General features: G+C 41.1%; 1 protein-coding gene across 6 annotated transcripts in view; it reads left to right on the forward strand.

Moving 5' to 3' along the window:
• The window catches only part of B4GALNT1 (beta-1,4-N-acetyl-galactosaminyltransferase 1), an 86,891-nt gene that overhangs the window by 34,913 nt on the left and 36,738 nt on the right, over positions 1-15,240 (forward strand). For all 6 annotated transcript variants that reach the window (XM_072134854.1, XM_072134852.1, XM_072134855.1 and 3 more), the window contains 2 exons: positions 8,045-8,248; positions 10,482-10,655. In XM_072134854.1, the coding sequence (XP_071990955.1) occupies positions 8,045-8,248; positions 10,482-10,655 (378 nt within the window). The remainder of the gene's footprint in view (positions 1-8,044; positions 8,249-10,481; positions 10,656-15,240) is intronic.

The following is a 15,240-nucleotide window of genomic DNA, read 5'->3' on the forward strand; positions in this document are numbered from 1 at the left end:
GAAAAACCCTCCGTCCTTAAGGGGTTAAACATGACGCAAATTCAACATAAACAGAAAATATAAACGCACCTCAAACACTGCATGCACATAAAAACGTGGTGCGTATGCATAAACGCAAACATAAATGTGAGACAATGCAGCGAATCGCAACTGGCGCAGACGCCGCGTAATCGCAACTGGCGCAGACGCCGCGTAATCGCAACTGGCGCAGACGCTGCGTAATCGCAACTGGCGCAGACGCCGCGTAATCGCAACTGGCGCAGACGCCGCGTAATCGCAACTGGCGCAGACGCCGCGTAATCGCAACCACATGCAAAACTGCCGAAACATTGTAAACATAATGTCAACAGTATATTAGCGGAATGTGTGTGAACACAACCATTAGATGAACATAGAAAAAAACTCACAGATCAATATTCATAATCGTTTCTCTGACATTGCCGCCCACTGATTGGACAGTACGCGAGAAGATTAGCATAACACACACCTCCAGCCCCAGCTCCTCCTCTCTGACCAAACACAGATTACAATGGTCAGAACCTCGGAATGATATCTCCGCAACCGTGGGGGCTAGAAGGAAAATTCCAAGAGCGCCTGAATCTGTGCAGCAGCCTCTACAGGATGGTATGATAATCTTCATATGTGTGAGGTGGTGAAAGGTCCTCTTTAACAAAAAAGTGTGAAACTGAAAATATGTCTTGTATTTTAGGTTCCTTTTCCTTTGATTAATGCTTTGCACACTATTGGCATTCTCTTGATGAGCTTCAAGAGGTAGTCACCTGAAATGGTCTTCCAACAGTTGGCCGCATTTCCGTCAGGTTTTTCCGTAGTGTGTCACATGTGGTCGGATTTTGGCACATTTGCACCGGCTTTCATGTGACAGAAATGGGGGGGTGGGGGGTGGGCCGTCTGACGATCTGATTGATTCGGACAGAGCGTGGGATTCAACTTTAAAATTGTGTCGCAAGGTGGACCTCGGCGGGCCTGAGCGGGGAGCGACACATGCATGATGTAAGTGAATGGTGGCAGAGTGCATGAGCGTCGGACACTCCGAATTGGGGAACGTGCAGGACCGGGCAAGTAAATGTGCCCCAGTGAGTTCCCAGAGATGCTTAGCACGTTTTAACCCTTTTGCCTTCACTCGGTCCAGCTCTCCCCAAACCATCTCGATTGGATACAGGTCTGGTGACTACAGAGGCCAGGTTATCTGGTGTAGCACCCCATCACTCTCCTTGTTCTGGTAGTTGTCTGCTGTTGGGGGACTCCAGTATTATTATGTGCTCTGAATGCAGTATTTGGTTGCTGGTGGTATTACTGTACTGTTGTATGTATAATTTCTGGGAGGTATTTTGTGCTATACTGTGGTTGGGCCATCAATGGTGCTGGTTACTGATGCAGTCTGAGCAGTATGACACCATGATCCTTAGACAAATTAATGTTGTTCTCCCCCGGGTCTAAATCCTTAGATCAACAATAGAATAGCCATGTAAATCTCGCACTGTACTAATGATTAATAAAAAGATTTAATCAGAGGAAATATAGACATTTTTAGAATGTATTATATGTTTGTGAAGACTAAGTCGGTCTATTTTATCACAACTTCGACTCCACCAAAATTGTCACCGACTCCGACCCTGACTCTACAGCCCTGACACGAGGTCTAGGCTGCCATAGATTTTAGCTTTAAACTACAAGTTATTTTGGCGCAAGTTATAATAAATTTGGTTGGTTAAGGCATCCCCACCATGGCCTGCCTTGTTTCATGCCTCGCCAGGCCCCCTTTTCTGGTGTGCACCAGAAATTGCAATATTTTTCAGGGATAATACATTAGTTTGGCTATTAAAAGTTTATACAAAATTTGTTCTTAATGCATCAGGGTTGTGACCGTCTGTGTGCACTTTTTTCCACGGGGTATCACTTCTATAAAAGGCTACAGATATACCACATGGCACAACTTTGGGGGTCTATGTATTTTGGCCATCAGGAGAGGGATGTAGAACCTTCAGAATGTTTCTTGTTCTGATCCTACAGCAATGCAGGACAGCAGAAGTGATGAGTAGAGATGTAAGCAGAGCCTTAGTGTCTGCTGTTACAGGTTCCTGGCTAAAGAGACAATAGATTTCACTCACTGTAATCTCATGGGTGGAATCTGCAGAAACATCTGCTTCTACTTTTTTCCAGCGTGGGTGCAGCGGAAAAAAAACCCAAACTGATATTATGTGTGAACAAAATATGAAACTATATATGCTCTTATCAACACCCTAAATTGGGAAATTTAAATATGTATAACATAAGAATTGGGCCTAAAGTGGCTTTCTGATGGCTGAGGGTCTGACAGCGAAGACCCCTAGTGGTCACCACAAAGGGTTACCCACTGGTACCTAAAATGAATGGGTGGTAGACTTATGTGACTGATTCTATAAATGGTTCCGGACTGTCATATCATACAAATAAATTGTGCAGTGGGGCCTTATTCACATTATGTGTTTTACAGAATAATCCCATAATTGATTATTATTATTTTTCAACCATCATTTATTCTTTTTTTAAGTGTGGCTTTTTATTATAAATGAGATTTATAAAGGGGAAAACTTGATGGTCTGCTCAGTTCTTCAATGACTGAGAAGTGGGTAAGAGATCAGTGGAACAGAGGGATCGCAACACCCAATTGTTTATTAACACACACGTGTGGCTGTACATTGTACTGCAGCCACTTTCACTTAAAGGGGTTTTTTGGCTACTATATGCAAAAAAATTTTAAAGCCTCTATTTCACAATTTTACATGTTATGTACACATTCCATCCTTCCCATACTTTAACAGGTCTTTCATCTTACATTTCTTTTTATCTTACACACTTCAAGTGCCATCATCCTCTCCTTTAAAGCTGCTTGTGCCCGTCCAGACGATAAACATGCATATGAGTACGATCAGTCACGTCAGTATTCTCACAATGGCTGACTGTGTCCTTCATGTTTGAGCATGATCCCAGGAGATGCAGGGGAACAAGTCACCCCACCACAGAGAAATTTGCATGCATGCACGACAGAAGAGGACAGGGGGACTCTGTTGTTACCGAGAGGATGGGGGGGTGATAAACAAATAAATATATGGTGAAATAAATGATTTTGATAACTATAAAACAGGCCATAATATTTAATTTCATTTATTGAAGTGTATTAAATGGGGGGGGGGGGGGGAGCTTATGTGGGGCAATGTTGATGACCGGACAACCCCTTTTAAGGAGACTAAAGCTGTATTCACAAATGAGTTTGAGTTTTGAAATACAATGCAAAGGCTGTTTTGAGGAGATTTGCCTAATTGCTTGTTAACATGCGGTTTGGCAAATCTCCCGCAAACCTTTGCATTGTGTTTCAAAACTCAGCATAAAAACCACATGTGAACACAGTCAAAGAGGAAACATTAGCTCTATGCTAATAACTTCTCCATAAACAGGTGTTTGTTTTGGACCGAACTAATTCAACTGGCAGCTTGAAATATTGGGGGTCATTTATTATTTTTTTTACACTGTTATTTTATATTGTGGCGCACTGTAAGAAGAACAAATGAGCATCAGGAATGTCAAACCACATGCATGAAGGGGTTTAGAAGTTGGTAGACTTGACACAAAAAAGTGTCTGGAAACTTAAATTGCAGGAATAGTGTTGGGATTAAAAAGCTGTGCCCAAACTGAGAGACCAAAAAAAGCTGAAAGTTGTGAGTGTTGGAAAAGAAGCTAAATTGTGGCATCAACATACAATAAATATGGCACACATGTTGCAGCACCAAAAAAAATAGCGGCTGCCAAACAATCTGGCGCAAAGCCGATAATAATTGCCTCTCGTTGTGTTAGAGCCCAACTCAAATAAAAAAAAATTAGATTTCCTTTTTTTTTCTTTTTCGTTTTTCATACTGCATACATGTAAATGTATCTTCAGTGCTAACATATGTGATGAGAAGAATTTTATCACTGTTAGAAGTGATCCATGTCTAAACTTGCCTCAGAGAGCCCAGATCTGTGACTGCTTACTAGAAGACACTTGGTACATTCCTTTGTACTAGCCTCACCCATCACACTCCCACTTATGAATGCATGAGCGTGTTTTTTTTTTTTTCCATCCCTTCAACACATATCTAAAGGTACAGAACTGATTTGGTTCCACAAATGTCAAAAGCTGACTCCTGAGGCAGTTGTATGTCACGACTTGCCCCTACCCTTCACCTTTAAACCCCCAAGCATTTAACATGTAGCCTGTCATTATATGACCCCTCTCCCTGAAGCTCATCTCCCACCTATCATATAATTTCTTTGAAAAAAAACCACAGCAGTAATTGACATGGTGGGCACAGGCATACACCAAAAAACAAATACAATGTACTGAGTATACTGCAATAACCTTTATTATACACATATAAAAATGTAAAACTTATGTCCCCTATAGACATGCATGGGAACGAGTGGTAGACAGTACAGGAACAACAAACAGACAAAAGCAAAGCTTTCTACCTTAATCAAAGATGCTGATAAATCTCTATGTACATGCAGACATTAAATCAATACCAGTACATCCACATAAGACAATACAGTATATAGGGCCTGGGTAGTGGTAAAGTAAACAATGCCCAGGAAAAGCAAGAGGGGGTAGTAGGTACAAACCACAGGTAGGAGCAGAGACCCCTTGGTGGGCACAGGGCCAGTTCCTAGCAATTCTTATGAATTTACCACTTCTGAGATGGTATGTGGCATTCTTCAGCAGCAGTGAGTTGCAGGCACACAGTGGTAGGGGGGAAATGCTCATTCACACTACCAGCCTATGTAGCTACAACACAGAGGGGCTCCCGAAACACCCCCGGAGCCCTTCTCTGGCTCATTAGCATAATTTTTTAAAGTTGATTTTAGAAGAAAGGAGGCCACAGATTACAAATATTAGAAGATAACCACAGTCACGGTGCCTGAGTCTATGAGCTAGGCCCCTTCCACATTCGCGTTGCAGATCACATCAGAGTCTGATCAGGGTGCGATCAGGGTTTAGTCAATGAAAAACTGATAATTTGCATCAGTTTAATCAGTTTTCAGTCAGTTTGTTCAGTGTCTTAGTTTTTCATGCGCGTTTTCAATGCAGTTTCAATGAATTTTTCACACGCATATAACTCGCGTGAAAAGGACTCAGGGCTGAGGTCTATCTTTTCTATGGCAATTAATGCATGAAAAATGCATTGCACTTGCATGTGTCTCAGCGTGTAATGCGTCTTTGATGCAATTCCATAGACTTGTATGGTGCGTTTTTCACACGCGTGACTTGTAGAGCGTGTTGAGATTTAAGCGCGCGTTAAAAAAAAACATGCATGTGTGCGTGAAATAAAATGCAAGTCTGAAAAAGCCCATTGACTACAATGGGTCAGAGTGCAATGCAAGTTTTGCGCGTCAAAAGCACACACAGAACACGCACATGAAAAATGCAAGTGTAGAAGGGGCCTTAGTGTCCCTGGTTTATCATGCTTGACTTTTTTCTTTAACCATATACCAAACCACCGAAAAACCAGTAAACCAATCTGATCATAATTTATGTCACAAAAATATGTGAAATCTTTATTAGAATGACATTGAATTACAATGATTAAAAATGACTAAAATTACAGACATAAAATGGTGTATCCTAGGTGAGACAATAGGTACTACCAGGTAGCAAAGCCCAACAGTTAAAAAAATGTAAATGTATACTTAAATACTTATATAATGATTATATATAATATTATTATAATATATATAATTCCGAGACATCCAGGGATAAACATGGAATACAGGATCATCTGCACTAGGATGATAAACTATAAAACATGCCTTTAATGGTTACACAAAGCTGTCACAGCAACTAATCCGTGAATACAGGTAAGAAGATCATGAAAAACCGGGCACAATACTACCTGGCGTACCTCACCTTCTTTTCTTCAAGCAGCAGACATGCTAGAACTTCAGGAATCGATAAACAATGGAAGATAAGGACTTCTATTATTGTCCCGTCCACACTATTTCTATTTCTAGAATGCCATCAGGATGAATGATCTTTTGTTGGATCCACTTTTTGGGAACATAAATGCTTTACAATGTCGCGATTCATAACAATAACAGAAGCTCATTGTTACATTATTTAAATTTACTAACAGATACCAGACAAAACCCCACATAAGCTCTCCTCAGTACTTCCTATGGTTCCTATATGGTTCTATAAATACTATCACATTGATGTTATATAAGCCAATAATCGTCATTTCTCAGCAATCTAGGGAGATTCAATGACATTTCACCATAATAACCCAGCGTTTATCATAGTTGCAATATACGTCTGCTGCAAACTGGAAAGGATTGTAAATCCCCTATTGTGGAAATTTAGTGTTATCATAATCTACTACCATGTTTTCCCAAAAATATGTCTTACATATTTATTTTTGCTCCTAAAGAGGTGTTATTTTCAGGGGATGACTTATTTTTCTATGAACAAGAATTCACTTTTATTGTTGAACAAAAAAATCAACCTCTCTAACATCATTATAACTCTCCAAACTCTGAATTTCATGCTCAATTTGTTGTGGCTCCATTTCTATGAGGATCATTGGCCCCAATCTCTCATTTTTAGCACTTTCCTTAAAGGGAACTGTAGAAATCATCAGAAATCATGTTATCAGAAATTGGCCTAATAAACCACTACCAGTCTGTTTTTAAGCAGCTGAGCAGCTTCTTGATGATGTTTCTTTAATGGCCTGAAGTGGTGGCATCATCCAGAAAATCAACTTTGACTCAAGATGTAAATTGGTTTTATGAAGTCAAGGAGGCAGAGAGTTTAACACTGAAGTCAAACTTTCTTTGCCTTAGAACGTCCCCTTCACTGTAATTATGGTCCTGCGTCCTGGGACATAATTGACCGGATCTCCTGAAGTCCGGCGCATGATTTCAATCACTTGGGCGGAGCTGCTCAGAGGCAGGGAGAGCGGAACACACCAGTATGTCAGTGTGCTTGGTTTACAATCCTTCATCCTGCTGGTAGATGTCCTTTAAATGACTCTTTCTTTTCCAAGTAGCTACTCGTAGCCCATTTGCAATGCAGCAGTCACTGATTTTATCCCATGATTTCTTCCCCTATGTTACAGCCTCTTGTAGTATCTAAATGATCTACTAATACTAATGTATGACATGGGGGAGCTGCAGTAATGGCTGCTGTCTTATTTTCAGGAGAGTCCTTATATTTTTAAGCTTGAACAAAATATTTTCGGGGGATGTCATATTTTAGGGGAAACATGGTATGTAGGAAAAGATTCTTGATACCAACACTAACTACAAACAGTCACTACTAGAAATTGAGGGTCATTTATTAATTTTGGTGCAGGTTGGCGCTAGAACAGTGCTGTATTTTTCAGGATGTAAGTTTGTGGCGCAAGGGATTAATGAATTTGCGCAGGGACTGAAATGTTTAGAACTCCCTAGACCAGCTTTTAGTGGCTCTTTTGTGCCACAACTTGCGCCAAAAAAGTGTCAGAAAAAGAGAAGCTCCAGAAAATTGGTGGATTCACAAGAGGTGCCAAAATGTCACACCCAAAAATAGAAGAAGTCGAGATTCAGAAAATATCAATATTTTTGCGCCGACACTTCATAAATTCAGGTGCAAGAGGCTCAGAGAGGTTCCACATCCCTACATTCCTATGACTTGGGTGTGTGGCCCCTTTAACCATGTGTTGGCTGCAGAGATTACATGCTATCTGCATGTCAACATACGACTGGAAGACCATTGGAGAGCTGGGGGGGGACGAGGAATAATGATTCTCTTATAATTGGATGCTGTATTGACATAATTATAAATGTATTATTTAGATATAAATGTGAATATGTGAGGCCTGTACATTTACCCTCTAGAAATTGATGAACTTGTATACATCAGTTTTATGACTCCATCAGGTCTAACATTTTTATTCTGTCGAGTGTTGTTGTTTTTTTTTTTTTTTTTTTAATCAATATATCTAAGAATTTATACAATTTCTATCTTTTTTTCCAGAATGCGGGTGAACAGAAAGCTGTGCTTTGTTGTGGCAGTCTTGGTGCCTATGTCTTTTTTCTGCTTCCACATGTGGACCAAGTCTGATAAGGTGGTAGCTGTCTGGAACAGAGAAGCCCCTGAGGATCTACTGGATAACAGCCCATTGCAGCCACTTGAGAAATATGCTGGGATATCCTTGAAATGGAAATCTGAAGTGCTAGAGTATGTATTCTGTATTGTAGACTATTACTATTATGATTGTATGCAGTATAATGCATTTCCATTGCATTATTCCTGGGTCAATGTAAGTGATTTTTTTTCTATACGATTTCATCTACACCCAACAGCAGTGCAATAAGGCAGGTTACACATGAAGGACTATGTTTCGACAGACTGGTTTCTCCAGAATTACTGGTCCCCTGTTCTGAGCTCACTTTCTGAGCAACTGTTCAGTTCAGTTCAGCTGTCCTTGGTTCAGTCCTGGGTATGTATATTTACCATACACATGCAGTGAATTTGTCTGAAGAAACATGACCATGACCATGTAACCATGCTCGGTCCTTGAAAAATGGACCAGATTTCAGGTACTTACTTCAGTGCTGAGGAGCACCAAAGTGATATGCAGTATGTATGTATGATAACATGATAACAGATAACTCCATTCTTTATATGTCACAAGTAGAACCATTCCTAGCAATGTGTTTGGTCTGTAAAATATCTGACCAGCGCAGAGTCCACTTTTCCCAGACTGAGCGCTCGTGTGGCTTTTAACTAAGGATGAAGAAGGAAATTCTTTTCTTTTAGTCAAATCTAATAGTAGATAGAAAAATGGAGAATGCCTCCTGACCTGTCATTTTTAGGTTGTCACATATTTGGTGGCACTTTACAAGTCACATTTTATTATTCAGACTTTGATACACCCAGGTGAAACTAAACTATACCCTCATACCTTACTTTATGTAATACACAGTAGTCAAAATATAGTTTTCCGACCTCAAAATATATTAATAAAAACTCCATAAGGGGATTTCTTTTTAAAAGGAAATCTACCATCAAAATCAATCAAGGTTAAATAGGGACACTTACTCATAGATCCAGGCACTGTGACTATGGTAGTCTTCTTATGTGTTATGTATGGTCTCCTGCCTTCTAAAATCAATCATTACTATTATGCTAATGAGCAAAAAGTGCTCTATCAGAGCCTCTCTGTGCTGTATCCTTACAGGCTGTTATACTGTCTCACCCTCCCTCCTGTTCTCGCAGCACTTCCCCCTCCCTCGGTCTGAAGTAATCTCACACATTGGGAGGGGAAAGTTCTCTTTGCATACTGTAAGGAGGCCATGGATAATAAATATAAAGTATATTATAATATATATATATATGTATTTATATATTTAAAGGACATCTATCACCAGATCAGGGATTGTAAACCAAACATACAGACATACTGGTCTTTGCCCCCTCTGGCGGGATCTGCTGTTTTGTTCTTAAAAACAAGGGCATAAGTAGCTAAAAAAGGGCTTTAAATATTATGCATATGAGCCTGAAAAAAAAAAACAGGGCATAAGTTTGAATGTGCTCTTACTGCAAAGCCCAAGATTACCAAATGCACCTAAAAAAACTCAAAACAAGTAACGTTTTTGTTAAAGGGGTTTTCCCACAAAGACAAATTAGGGCCTATCCATGGGATAGGGTCTGACTTGCAGATCATTAGGGGTCTCAGTGCTGAGACTCCCACCGATTGCGAAAGGGACTAATTGAGCAGACAGCAGCATATGTGGGACTTTTGGATTTTCATTACAGAGTCTGTCCTGTGTACAATGGAACTAATGCATAAAAGCTGTTAGAGAACACAATATTATTCTTGTTCCATCCTAAGGACAAACAGGCTTGGTGTTTGAAAACGGACCTATGTGCTTGTCCTATCCCACGCACCGAGGATGTTTGTGTGCAGTGGGTGTAAAGTTGCTGAATTGTAGTCCTGTGAAGGAAGGTAGTGGTGGAGTCAGTGTAACATTCCTAAACTATACCCCATATGACCTGTCAGAATGTGCTCCTGGGCTTCGTGTTTGTGCTCTTCATTTTATCTGTTTTTTGCTTTGCTCTTCAGTCAGGAGGTGTTTGGAAACTAGCAGCATGTGTATAACTGGTGCAGTACAAACTAGTTCCCAAATTCAAGCGTTTCGGTCAAACTACATCTACGTTCAGGAATAACTTGTCCTCCCTGCACCTGAATTGCATTTCCTATAGATAGGCCCTGGATAATTTACTATGGAGGGGGTGGGGGAGGATGACACCTGGTCCTCACGATAATTAGCTGTTTGGAGCCATACAAATAACATGCCTGGAGACAGGAGGCATTCTTAGAAAATCCCTTTTAGATATTCATGCTCAAGAATTAATAATGACTTCATGTGTTGTCTAAAAGCTTTTGGCTTGTTGTTTAATTCCACAGACTTTTGCCAAAGAGCAACTGCAAATGCGAAGCCGAGACAACGCTGGACATTCCCTTCCGACAGGAATTAATAGGAAAACCTTACGCCGTGAACTTCACTGCATCTATGGTGCCATTAGGGATTGATGAAACACACAAGAGAAGAGAGCTGGAATATAAAAAGTTCTTGATGAGGTAACTAGCCATACACTATTGTACCTGCGTTCACACAGCGCAGTTTGGTACATGCATTTTATGCAGTTTTTCATTTTACAGGTGCAACATGTTATCGTAGTGTGAATGATTTATTATACCCTTATGCCTTGATTGGGTTTGTGTGTTTTAAGAATACAATTGGATATTCTAAATTTTGGTTGACATGGGAAAAAGGATTAACAATAAAGAAGCAAACTGATCATTGGCAGCAATGTTTTGGTCTCATGCTGCATCTGTAGTGGAGCGGCACACAAAGAAATGGTGAAAGCACGGAGCTACCTTCACAGTTAGTTTCAGCACCCAATAAGCATTTTAGACCCTCTAAGATCAGGTGGTCCTAGGCTGGAGCAGACAGCCTGCACCACTCACCTGACAGTAGAGAGTCTAGCGCTTATCAGGTGATGTAACTAGAATAATTTAATGCTCAGGAGTGGAGGTGGTTAGAGAAAGACCCCAAATCCACAATTATTGAGGTGTAAAGAATTCAAAGAGTTGGAATAAGGGAAGATGATGAAATGAAAAAGAGCCCCTCAGGTTCATTTGTATACAGTCTTTCATCCTAGTGGTAAATGTCCTTTAAACAATCACGTACTAAAGCTGTATGCAAATGACCTGAGAGAGGGCCAATAAATTAACCTGTTCAGCTGCCCAGCTTATTCATAAGCCGGAGGCACAGCCACACCCCCAGTGCATGACTGACAGCCTGTATGTGACACTCCTGGTGCTGCCTGTATTTGCTTCCTGGTTCTGGCGGCCCCATTAACCTGTGTGTGTATAAGATACTCCTATACACATGACTGACAGCCTGTATAATGGTGTGAGGTATAATGATGTAATGGCTCCTCCATGTGCTTCCTGGTGCTTGCGGCCCCTGCAGCCTGTGTGTACGAGATACTCCTATACACATGACTGACAGCCTGTATAATGATGTGAGGTATAATGGTGTAATGGCTTCTCCATGTGCTTCCTGGCGCTGGTGGCCCCTGCAGCCTGTGTGTATGAGATACTCCTATACACATGACTGACAGCCTGTATAATGATGTGATACTCCTTGTGCTGGCTCCTCTCTATACCTCCTGGTGCTGGCGGTCACACCCCCTGCAGCCTGTGTGTGTATTCAACTGCTCCAGGATGCAGCCATGTGTATAGCAGAACATGTCAGGAACTTGTGTAGCTGATGTCTATTTTCTCTCACATGTGTATAGGAGGAGAGAGCATGTCCGATAGTAGCTGATGTATGTGTCTCACACATTTGTCTAGCAGAACATGTCGGGTACTTGTGTAGCTGTTGTCTGTGTCCCTCACTTGTGTATAGCAGAACATGTAGGTACTTGTGTGGCTGATGTCCGTGTCTCACACATGTTTACAGTCATGGCCAGAAGTTTTGAGAATGACACAAATATTATATTGTCACATGATCTGTTGTATGTCTGTATGTGATAAAACATCTGACAAACACACATTAAAACCAGAAGGCAAGTGCATTCATATTATAAGTAACAAAAGCTTTTATTGACAGAATGAGTTAATGCAGCAAGTCAATATTTCTTCTTCAGGACCTCTGCAATTCTCCGTGGCAGCTCTCAATTAACTTCTGGACCAGATCCTGACTGATAGCCGTCCATTCTTGCACAATCAATGCTTGCATTGTGTCACAATTTATTTGTTTTTGTTTGTCCACACGCCTCTTGCTGATTGACCACAAGTCCTCAATGGGATTAAGATCTGGGGAGTTTCCAGGTTATGGACCCAAAATCTCTGTTTTGTTCCCTGAGCCATTTAGTTATCACCTTTGCTTTATGGCAAGGTGCTCCATCACACTGGAAAAGGCATTGTTGATCACCAAACTGCTCTTGGACGGTTGGGAGAAGTTGCTCTTGGAGGACATTCTGGTAGCATTCTTTATTCATGGATGTGTTTTTAGGCAAGACTGTGAGAGAGCCGATTCCCTTGGCTGAGAAGCCGCCCCACACAAGAATGGTTGCAGGATGCTTTACGGTTGGCATGAGACAAGACTGGTGGTATCGCTCAACTTGTCTTCCCCGAACAAGCTGTTTTCCAGATGTTCCAAACAATCAGAAAGGAGTCCACTGTACCTTTTGCAGAATATCAGTCTGTCCCTGATGTTTTTTTCTGGAGAGAAGTGGCTTCTTTGCTGCCCTCCTTGACACCAGGCCTTGCTCCAAGAGTCTCCACCTCATAGTGCGTGCAGATGCACTCACACCAGCCTGCTGCCATTCCTGAGCAAGCTCTGCACTGCTGGCAGCCCAATCCCGAAGCTGAAACACTTTTGAGAGATGGTCCTGGCGCTTGCTGGTCCTTCTTGGGCCCCTGGAGCCTTTTTGGCAACAATGGAGCCTCTCTCTTTGAATTCCTTGATGATGCGATAGATTGGTGACAAAGGTGCAATCTTTCTAGCTGCAATACTCTTCTCTGTTAGGCCAGTTTTGTGCAGTGCAACGTTTCTTTAAAGATAACCATGGTTGACAGAAGAGAAACAATGATGCCAAGCAGCAGCCTCCCTTTAAAGTGCCCAGTGGTGTGATTCTTACTTAATCATGACAGATTGATCTCCAGCCCTGTCCTCATCAACTCCTACACCCGTGTTAATGGAGCAATCACTGAAACGATGTTAGCTGCTCCTTTTAAGGCAGGCCTGCAATGAAGTTGAAATGTGTTTTGGGTGAAAATGTTCATTTTCTAGGCAAATATTGACTTTGCAATTAATTTCTGTTAAGCTGATCACTCTTTACAATTTTCTGGAGTATATGCAAATTGCCATTATAAAACCTGATGCAGTAGACTAGTATAATTCTCAAAACTTTTGGCTGTATGGGAGGAGAGAGTATGTCAGCAGATGCAGCACACACACTAGCAATGCTTTACTATACATTACACACAGACCTGAGCAGGGGGAAGAGAGGGGAGGGGTAACAGGGGTGACAACATTGCCTCTGACCATGTGACCAGCCTCATTTACATAATAAAGAAAATAGTATTTTAGAATAATTAATGTATGAATTAACTAGATAAAGGCTGGGGGAATGGATTGCCAGCTGCTCCAACAGGTAGTAGTTACAGAAATGTTGACAGACACTCGATGACAGGTGATGAATAATTGCCAGCTTATTAAAAAAACTTTGTCATAAGTTCCCTCTGTACAAATAATAAGTCACGTAATTTGTATACTTTATGTCATTAGAAATTAATAACTACCTGCTGGCCATTGTAATAACCTGGGCCCGCCAAGCTTGAAGGTTTCTTTATCAGTGTTCTTTGTACCTGGTATTTGCAAGTGAAAGTCACTTAAAGGAGATTCACATGATTTCAAGAACCATCTGCTCACTGGTTAGGGTGATGCGACACGTGGCGTTTTGAACATGTTTTTGGCCCGTTTTAAAGCAGTTTGAATTAAGATAATTGGTCAAACCTGTCAAAAACGGATGCGTTTTTTTTAACGCATGCGTTTTTGATGGACTGCTTAAAAACGGGCCAAAAACACGTTAAAAATGCCACATGTGGCATCACCCTAAGGCTACTTTTACATCAGTTTTTTTCCCTTCGCAATCCATTTCCTCACTGGTTAGGCTACATTTACATCCTGTTTTTCCCTCTGTTGTTGGACATATTGTTTTCATGGAGGGCAGCAGCATATCTCACTGTATGCTTATATTCTCTATGCTTATACAGTGAAATCCGCCCTCCTCATCTCTACCAGCTTTGAAAGTGAGAGGAGGAGTGATTTCCTGGTGCTCAGGATACCTACATATATTGACAGCTAGAAAACTGAGGGAACACGGTAGTGTATGTTCAGCAGAGGCCTGGGATAGGCCAGGGCATAGCCCCTAATGGCCTCCGCTGAATGTATTCTTCTTTTCTCCAACAGGAAATAGGATGCAGTTTACTGCGCTTTTTTATCCTGTGTTCCCAGCAAGATGAGACGTATACTGAGCAGATGGACGCCAGAATGAGGCCTCCGTCTGCCAGTATATTTCACGCTGGATGTGTCCAAAGTACGGAATTTGAACACAGCCTTACTGGGCTTAGTATCATTACACCAAATAGAGGAAAGCTGAATTCTGTGGACTGTCATAATGCTTTTATGCGTATAATCTGCTGGACTTTCACTTGCTAGATATATACTGTATAGTTTTCTTATTTTTATTGAAATTAGTCCGACCATCCATTCAATAAGTCAGTTTACAGGAAGCCTTTCTGTTGTGGCATATGTAAGAGGATTATGTAGAGGTTTCAGTGAGAAACCTTTTTGTATGACATGTATAAGCTCTAGTATGAATTTTCTATCCTTTATTCAGGGATAAGGACATCTTTATGACTGCAGAACCTGCTGTATTCAGACATATTACACGGCATGGTATACTACAAGGCCTGATAATGGATTCAAAAACATTTCCCAATTCTATGGGGCACATTTATTAACTGTTTTGTGCATGATTTTTGTCGAGCAATCCCAGGATATTTTTTTACTTTGCACCTGTTCCAACAGATTAGCGTTGGTGCCGCAAAAACCTTAGATTTCCAACCCTCACAACTTTTTTTCTTT

Source organism: Engystomops pustulosus, chromosome 2 (assembly GCF_040894005.1).
Source record: "Engystomops pustulosus chromosome 2, aEngPut4.maternal, whole genome shotgun sequence".
Taxonomy (NCBI): domain Eukaryota; kingdom Metazoa; phylum Chordata; class Amphibia; order Anura; family Leptodactylidae; genus Engystomops; species Engystomops pustulosus.